General features: G+C 41.9%; 1 protein-coding gene across 1 annotated transcript; it reads left to right on the top strand.

Moving 5' to 3' along the window:
• LOC109844048 (UPF0329 protein ECU05_1680/ECU11_0050-like) lies at positions 4-3,214 on the top strand (the record flags this gene model as incomplete). Its single annotated transcript, XM_020413054.1, has 3 exons — positions 4-228; positions 882-1,083; positions 2,897-3,214. Coding segments are annotated over 2 exons (396 nt in total), but the record flags the coding sequence as incomplete, so codon positions are not given.

The raw sequence follows: 9,683 nt of genomic DNA, 5'->3' as shown, positions 1-9,683 counted from the left end.
GCCCGCCTCGACCGCCTCCGCAAGGACTACGCGAAGAAGGTGAAGGGGGTGAGGAGGGCGTACGCGCACGAGGTGGGCTTGCTCAGGGCCGAGAAGGAGCGGCGAGACGAGGCGAGGCGCGAGGCCGCGAGGGTTGCGAACGAGCAGCGGAAGAAGGAGAAGGCGGCGGCCGCTGAGTCGAGGGCCGTCGAGCGCCGGGCTTTCGAGGAGGAGTTCAGGCAGATGCTGGTGGGATCTTTTTTTTTTTTTTTTGCCCTAACTAATCGTCAGTTTGTTTGTTTGTTTTTTACACGATGCATCATTTTAGGATAAATTTTGCGAAACTATTAGGGTAAATTTGCACATGCGCCCCTCATCTATATCTTCAGCAGCACTTAACGCCTCTTTTAGCTAATTTATCAGCGCTTGGTATCCATGGGTTGCCAAGTTTTTCGTTGGAAGGATAAACTGCTGATAATTCTCCTCTTCCTCATGTGCCGCCGAGGGAAAAGGCATTCGAGATGTTCACTTTTAGATTCTGCTCAAGTCAAGATTTGCTATAATTATCGATTGTTAGTGTTTTCTTCATATTTGTAGTATACACTCCTAAATCCATTAAGTTGTTTTGCAACCCGAAATTTATTACATTGTTTTAAATAACACCTCCAGTTTGAGCAAATATGAAAAATCTGGTGTGTAATTTATGAATATAACAATTTAGGAGAGTAATACAAAAATAGGATAGAATTTTACATATGTATCAATTGCCAACTCACCCTAATATCTACCAAATAGTTAGTTTAATGCAAAAGAGTTTAGTATTTTTATGATATTTTTTGGTGTAGTTCATGAAAGGTTACCCGTTATTTTGATCTAATTTGGTGGGATGAATTTGGTTGCAGATGAAAGAGAGGGCTCAAAAGCTGGAGAGCTGGAGAGGGAAGGAGGAGATGAGGGAGAAGAAGAAGGAGGAAGAGAGGGAGCTGCTAAGGAAGCAGACGTCAGTTTGGGTTTCTGAGGAGAATATGAAAAAGATAATGCTGGAGGCGATAGTCGATTCAACTCCTCTCTAGTTCGACAGGAAAAGCGTCAACTTTAGATCAGGTTTGTGCTCATTGCCTGTTAATCACAAAGTAAAGGGGAGTTGCTTGTAAAGTGAAGAAGAAACGAGGCAGGAGCAAATCTTCTGAAATTGTGATGCTATTGGTAGGATATTGAGTACAATGAAGAAACATTAGCTTCCGTGTCGTAGCATTCCAAGCGTTATTTGTTTGTCTCGAGAGATATCATGCATTGTCTATGAATCAAATAAAAATCTACAGAGCCTTTAAAATTATAAGTTACGCCGTTAATGCTTAATTCATTATATGGTGATAAATGTTTTCTTTACCTAACCATATAGTTGCAGAAATCGCTGTAGGCCCTGCTTAAACACTAGGCAGTTCACGGACACACTGGGTATGTAATACCTTTTCTTGGGTTTTCTATTCTCTTTAAACTGTATTGTGATCCTGTCCTTTTTTTGGCTGGAAATGGTCATAACACCAGCCGTTACCGATCTTCAGGGGATGTTATTGGTTGACATATGGCCAAAACATGTTTGTATTTTGTACTGGCTGGTTGTTAAAACTGTAGTTTAGGATAGGCGAGAGAGGTCGAGGAGTGTGCCACTTGAGAAGTGGTCCTTAGGAGGTATAGTAGCAAAAGGAGAAGGGGCACGAAGAGGGGATTTATAATGATTATTGTTATAATTGTTATATCAGTCATGGCCGTATTGAACTGGTGAGAGGAATGTGGTTCAGGAACAACTTGTTGCAGTCTATGGTTTAGGAACAGCAGGTTGTGGTCCCAACGGAAAAGGGAAATTGCTAAGAGTGAACTGCCACATGGCACTCTTGGAAAATGAGCAAAATTGGTAAGACAAGGCTAATAGAAGATATCATTGAAGAGCAAGTAGGAAGAAGTTAGGCACAATTCGTCAGGTTCATTTGTCTCTCCTCATCTTTTGGAACAACCAGTAGTATGCCAATCTGGCCAGATATATTGGCTCTATGATCAGCTTAGGATATGCATGCAGTGAAGCTGTTCGCAAGATAATGGAAGAACATGTATTATACTGCATGGGAACATGTGTTCTTGTTCTTTGACACATGATTTGAGTAATTATAAGCTCCGCAATAGAAAATGTATTTATTGACTGGAGCATACTCCTTTGTGTCCTCAAAAATTGAATTTACAGTTAGGTTACGGAGTTTATTGTTTTTTTTTTTTTACTATGGAAGCTTGTGAAATTTATAGTCTGTTAGGGGTACGGATTACCCATGATTTTTTTGTATTTATTAGATCACAATCTTGAGAGTGGTAAAACCTAATTTTGAATCTGCGACGAGCTAACAGTAGTCTGTGTGAGTGCTTTAAGATTGATACAGGTCTTTTTATATATTGTTATATCGGTAAAGATATTTAAGATGTTTAAGTAGCATATGGGCTCTTTCTGCTCTAGGTATGAGAGGAGAAGTGAAAAGCTTAAAATAAGACAGTCTTCTGAATATCGAATTCCTGTGCCCAAATTCAAACGAATAAATTAGACAGCTGCTCGTCAATTCATATTGAAACTCCTGCAGACTATTATCTGTTACATGTTTAGCCATCTTACCAACTAGTCGCCTGTATCGGAGAGTTCTTTTGTCTGTCTGTCATAGTGTCGTACAAACTTGTGTAGATGGCAACTGATTGCCAATGATTGTATACAACTAATTTCTGCTTGATATGAGATTGGGTTCATTAAAAATCTGAGGCTTAATTCTTGTATTATTTTTTGTAATTATGTATATTTCTGTATTGTGCTTATGTTTTCCTTCCTAAGGGATTCTTATTTAGTGTAGTAATGCATTTTTTTCCCTCCTTCAACTTGCAGATGCTATGGCTTGAGAAGTTCACTGGTTTGCAAGGAAGATTTTGTTGAGGGTTCGTTTGTTGCTGATTCTAGTCGTGTTCTTTTTTGCCCCCTTTCTTTTCTTTTTCCTTTTTTTTTAAATTTCCCAAAATATTGTGATGCTATAGCTCTGCTTGCATGTTTAGCATAATTTCTGAATATGTTCATCAAGTGGTCCAAGTCTTCAATTATTAGGTGCTGCGATGGTTGCAACTCTTGTTTTGTTTAACAAGAGAGCGAAATAAATTATTTACTTGTCTCTCAAACCTTGATTTAGTGCCACTCACTACTATTTATTGACGTACATATTTTATTTATATTTGGAAAGATGAATATCAAGATTGTGATAGTTCTGCAACAAGCACTCAGATTTATTTCTTAATTTTGTGCTTAACCTATAACTAGTAAATGATAACTTTGTTATAACAGGTTATTATGCATGTGTTTGTGGAAAAATTCGATGTAAAAGAAATGAAAAAAAAAATTGATTTGTATTCTCTCAAAATCGATTACAATTTGGATTCCTATTATAAAAGAGAGGAGAATGAATTTGACTCTCCTCTTTGTTTAAATCTGGGTTCTTCACGGTGGCGATGGAGTGTCTCCCTCGAATGCTCGCGTCAAGTTTGCTCTCCGTTGACGATCCGCACGTCTTGATTCACTGGAACGTAGTCTTCTCCTAACGATTTGACGCTGTGGAGAACTTGCAAAGCAAGTTTGAAACTCTGGACGAGTTGATAACTCTGGACGAGTTGATAACTCTGGACGAGTTGATAACTCTGGAAAAAGAGTTGATTTGAACCGAGAATCAGTTCTCAAGCCAAGGCCGAAGGCTTCAAGGAATGCTCCAAAGGATGAATGCCGATCTCTCCTGTTGCTACCACGCCGAAGGGTTAATCCGAGCCAAGAAATTCCCTCCTCGCTGCCAAGTCTTAGACCCAAAAAGCCAGCTTAAGATCTCTTCTTTGTTGCCCCCCCCCCCACCCCCAAAAAAAAAAAAAAAAAAGAAAAGATGTGAACTCAGTTGAGTTTTGAGGTATTTATAGGAGATTAAGGGGGTGTAACCGCCCCCTTAATTCGCTCCTGAGTGGGCGAGAATCCCTCAGATCGTGGGATAAACGGTTGTCAAGCCGTTCAACTTGTGTTTGAACAAGTCAAACGTCTAACTTGGCGTTCTGGGCCTTAACTCTGCGCCTAAGGCTTGAGGCGCAGAGTTAAATCTCTGCTAGAGATTTGAAACGCAGAGGCCGCATGCGTTCTGGAAATTAGTGACGCACAGGCCGCTTGTGTGCTGAATCCCAACTCTGCGTCTTGAGTTTGAGACTCAGGATTGAGTATTTGAAGAACGCACCGTCTGTGTGCGTTTCGTGTTTTAACTCTACGTTGCAGAGTTGAATGTCTGCTGGAGAACGCACAGTCCGTGTGCGTTTTGTGTTTGGGAAACGCAGAGGTGAGTTCTGCATGGACTCTGCGCTTTGAGTCCACGAACTCTGCGTTTGGACTCTGGAATATAGCCACAGCCTCTCCGTTTCGAGTTTGGAACTTAGCCACGACCTCTGCGTTCTGCGTTTTGAGTTTGGAACGCAGCCACGACCTCTGCGTTTTGAATCTCAAATGCGGTCACGACCTCTGCGTTTTGAGTTTAGAACGCGGGCATGATCTCTGCGTTTCGAATCTTGGATGCAGAGGTGAGTCTCAGGCGCAGGCTAAGTTCAATGTTCAGACGAAGTCCAGTCTTGCAGACGGACTTCAGAACATAACTTGCTACGAAGAACAGGTCATAACTTTCAAACCGTAAGTCGGAATTGAACGAATTATATATGAAAATCGGCTATCTCGACGAGACGAAGCCGACCAAACCGACCCCATAGGGTTCGGTTTGTTCCATCAGTTTTGCCAAATTCCTTACGGTTTGAGAGATATCTGTGTTTTAATATGAAGAGACCGTCAATTTGTAGTCTCTAGAGCGTTGCAAAGATCGTCACCTTGTAACATTCGTCTTGGCTCCTTGAAAATATGAGAGTCATCAGATTGTAACTCCAGATGTTGATTGTGAAGACTGTTGAATTAGAGCTTTCATAAGTTGTTGTGAAGGTCGTCAGATTGTAACCTTCTACGTGAAAGTCTTCAAATTGTAGCCTTCTGGAAGTCGTCAGATTGTAACTTTCATTATTGGTGTTTGATGGGGATAAGTTATCTGTAGTGATTTTTAGACAGCCTACAGAACCCCTTCCAAAGTTTTCGAAAGTTCGCGGTTGATTGAGACGAATTTTCGGAATACTTTGGATCTTAACTCTGATCTAATCTTGGAGCTGTTGATTCCTTGTCACAAAGGATTTGTTCTCTGTACCCGTTTCAAATGCATCTTGGTTGAAGAGATTTGACACACAGGACCTGAGTGAGGATGAGCTTCGAAGAGAAACCTGTAGCGACGATACAAGCCACTCATGAGCAGAAGCTCTCAAACGCCACGCCACGGCTCACATCCATTCAGCTGATGGGCCCGCAAACATTCATAGGATTTTTGGCAAACCCTCAGCCATCAACGGATTTGATAAGCCTTTACCGACTATCGTTTGAGTCGGGCTAGCATGTGGATTATCTAAGTCCGTTCCACATGTAACGTTGTGCTAAGAGAATGAACCCTCTTAGTCTTGATGCTATGATTTTGAATACATAGACTTTGTCATTTTGACGGGAAAAGACTAACCGGCAACGCGTGTTAGGCGTAGGCTTATCTCTAATTAGCGATCGAGATAAAGTCCCCCATGCGTGTAAGACATGGATTTTGGTGCTACGATGTTGAATACGTAGACTTTGCCATTATTACGGGAATGAACCACCCGACAGCATGTTTTAGATGCAAATTTATCTCTATTTAGGGATCGAGATAAAGTCCCCCATGCGTGTAAGGCATGAATTTTGGCGTTATTAATAACGACCTGCCACGATGTTGAATACGTGGGTTTTTGACCTTATTACGGTTAAAGACTAACCGACAACGCGTATTAGGCGTTGACTTATCCCTACTTAGGATTCAGGATAAAATTCCACATACATGCGAGGTATGGATTCAGAGATTATTAATTTAATGATAATCACTGACTACGATATTTAATACGTAGACTTAGTCCCTGTTTCTTCCTGTGTTACTTGAAACACTGAAAGAAAGTTGAAAATGTCAGAGGTGTAGTATTAACTTGGCATGAATTTTCACTTAGAATGAAATTTAAAAATTTTCTTGGTTATCACTAGGATAAATCCAGAAAATCTTTAATCCACTGAGGATTTTATAATAAAAACTTGCTATTCTTGTTGAAAAAGGATTAACAAGTTCATTGGGGGTTTGGCTGTTAGAGGTGTGATGTTAACCTAACAGTATTTTATGGACTTATCGCTCTATTGAAGAGAGTCGATAAGTTGGTTTGGTCGTCAGATGTGTGATGTTAACTTGACTTGTTTGTGGACCTATCGCTCTATTGAAGAGAGTTGATAAGTGGATTTTGTCAGAGGTGTGGTGTTAACATGACGGAAGTTTGTTGCGATCGGAGCAACTTTGTGGACTTGTCATCCTATTGAAGAGGATTGATAAGTTGATTTGGTCGTCAGAGGTGTGGTGTTAACTTGACGGGTGTTTGTTGCGATCGGAGCAACTTTGTGGACTTATCATCCTATTGAAGAGGATTGATAAGTTGATTTGGTCGTCAGAGGTGTGGTGTTAACTTGACGGGTATAAGTTGATTTGGTCGTCAGAGGTGTGGTGTTAACTTGACGGGTGTTTGTTGCGATCGGAGCAACTTTATGGACTTATCATCCTATTGAAGAGGATTGATAAGTTGATTTGGTCGTCAGAGGTGTGGTGTTAACTTGACGGGTTATATATTACGATCGGGGCAATTTTGTGGACTTATCGCTCTATTGAAGAGAGTCGATAAATGGATTTTGTCAGATGTGTGATATTAACGTGACAAGAAGAATATGTACTTGTGACTTGCACAAGATTTTGGGAATTAGCGTCTCGCTGGGAAAACTTGCTAGGTGAGTTTATCATCAGGAACGATGAGTTCTGATACTTGTGATTTGAATAAAATTTTGAAGACTTAGTGTCTTGCTGGGGAAGATTGCGATTTGAGCAATTTCGAGGACCTATCATCCTATTTACAAGGATTGATAAGTTGATTGTCAGAGGTGTATTGTTAACGTGACAAATTGGGAGTGATGCAAGCTGCATTCATACTCTGTGGGGGGTGATTATCGTCTGAAGTGTAATGTTAACTCGACGATGTGAAAGATTCGTTACTCTTAATCTAGTGGATTCCAAGTAACCAACCCCCAGTCTTGATTAAGACTTAGCATGGGAATAAAAAGAGGTAGACAAGGCACATCACCTAGTGAGGCACTATCCATGAAGTCGGAATAGAGGCACAAACCAACCCCCAGTCTTGATTAAGACTTAGCATGGGAATAAAAAGAGGTAGACAAGGCACATCACCTAGTGAGGCACTATCCATGAAGTCGGAATAGAGGCACATCACCTGGTAGGCCATTATCTGATGAGTTTGACTATCAGAGGTAATTGTTAACGTGATAGTTTTGTGGATCTGTCATCCTACTGAAAAAGATTGGCAAGTTGATGGACTATCAAAGGTAACTGTTAACGTGATAGTTTTAATGGACCCGAGGATGACATATACTCCTCGTATTTTGCCTGATCGAATTCATATTCGATCTCTTCGGTGACGATGATCTTAATCGGCTGCGACACTGCGGCCTCGGCAGCGAGGCCGCTGGCTCCCACTGTGGTCGCCAGTTTGTTTTCAGCGAAAGTTGTTTCCATTGCAGATTCCATTAAAACTTCGATCGTTTACAAAGAATTACAATGAAAATAAAAGAAAATACAACTCTCGAGAAAATAACACAGAAATTGTTTATCAACTCCTGCTTTTGTGGGACTTTGCCTGTGCCGGGAACGCTTTAGTTCGTGGACCACCGATTCGTAGATCGAGAGGTTGTTTAAGGATCTCTCCTTCGTTTATCGAAGTAAAGATTTGAAAACGAATATCTTATCGATGTAAGATGTCCGTTCTTCCAAAGATCAAGTCTGAGCTTAGATCTCTAGGATTCACCAAATGATGCTTGTCAGAGGGTGAAAATTCTCTCTTTCTTTCTCAAAATCACCAAAGACTCAAGTATCTTCTGCTCCAAAAATGCTCTCTGTCCTTTAATTCGTGCCTAGGGAGGTATTTATAGGGCTCTCAGTGCACCACAGTTGAAACGGAGGCGAAATAACTGACTGGCCGTTTTCTCTTTGGCCGCTGCAGTCTACACTGCCGCGGCTATTGGCGCGGCAGTATAGGCTGCCGCGGCCAAAGAGACGGTTATGAGCACGTTCCATCGCGCTCAAAACTACTCTCCCACGAACTTTAACCACCTTTTTCGTGGTTTAACCGCTTTTCCACGTCAGCACACGTTCTATCTTTGATATGCTGCCACGTGGACTTCAAAAAATCATCAAATAACTGTCTTATAACTGCCACGTCATCCTCTTATAACCAACGCGACACTATAGGCCGCCGCGTCTAAGCCGCGGCACCTTGGTCTGCCGCGTCATAGCCGCGGCGCCTTGGTCTGCCGCGCCATAGCCGCGGCGCCTTGGTCTGCCGCGCTATAGCCGCGGCGCCTTGGTCTGCTGCGCCTTAGCCACGACGCTTTGGATTGCCGCGCCTAAGCCGCGACACCATTGGCTGCAGCGCCACAGTGCTGTCTGATGACGTGTATATCGTTCTTCTATGTTGTCTTGCATGGTGTTTGAATGTCTATAAGCATTTTTGACGCCTACAGATACCCCCTCCAAAGTATCTCAGACTCATCATTTCTTTTAGAGAGGAGTCTGGGACACTTTGGATATGATAGGCTTTCCCTGCAATTTCTCCAGTTCTTTGTTGAGGAAATTGCGTAGAATGGTCTGTGAATGGCTTCAATCCTTGACTTCTTTATCTCTTAGTCTACTCAATGCTTTGTAGAATAGCTAAGATTCCTCCGGTGCTGCGTTTATCGCGTGCCCGTCGTCGAAGTCTTGAATCAGAACTGTTGTTGAAGAATGGAGAAATAGTTTATACTCATATGCTCTATTGGAGTGTTCGGGAAACAGTTTAACCTCATGTACCCGTTGGGAGGTTCAAGGAGATGCAGTTTATACTCATATACTCATCGGAGTGTTCAGATGTGTATTCCAAATACAGCAAGAGATGTATGTGTTCAAACGTCGAAGAATTATCGTGCATGCACAGTATTTATACATGCCAGAGTGAACCATGGTGTGTTAGCTGCCGCGGCAGCTTACACTGTCGCGCTTTAGCGCGGCAACATAGACTGTCGCGCTCGAGCGCGACAGTGTCGAGTGCCGCGCAGCGCTTCGGCCAGTCAGATTATAACTCTGACGTTTGGGCTTCTTCGGGTCACCTTTCCCCGCCTCTTTGAGTTCGAAACCTCTTCCAAAACCCTATAAAAGGATTTTTTCTGGTTTTTCCCCTTTCCACCTCTTCATCTTTGCGTTTGCTCAAACAAAACCTAGGGTTTTAAGATCTAGGGTTTAGGGTTTTTTCCTGATTTCGAGCCTTTTCTCCGGTCTTTTCATCTTCCAGCCTTTGTTCACTTTGATCCTTGGTAAGACCGCACCCTTAGGTTGTGTTGTGGAGTTTGATTTTGGTATCTTATTTGGGATTTTACCAAAACCCTAATTATTTTTGTTTCTTAGACAGTTTTCATC

The sequence above is a fragment of the Asparagus officinalis genome, chromosome 5 (genome assembly GCF_001876935.1).
Source record: "Asparagus officinalis chromosome 5, Aspof.V1, whole genome shotgun sequence".
NCBI lineage: Eukaryota > Viridiplantae > Streptophyta > Magnoliopsida > Asparagales > Asparagaceae > Asparagus > Asparagus officinalis.
Note: the sequence above shows the minus strand (reverse complement) of the source record. Positions and strands in the feature narration are given on the sequence as shown.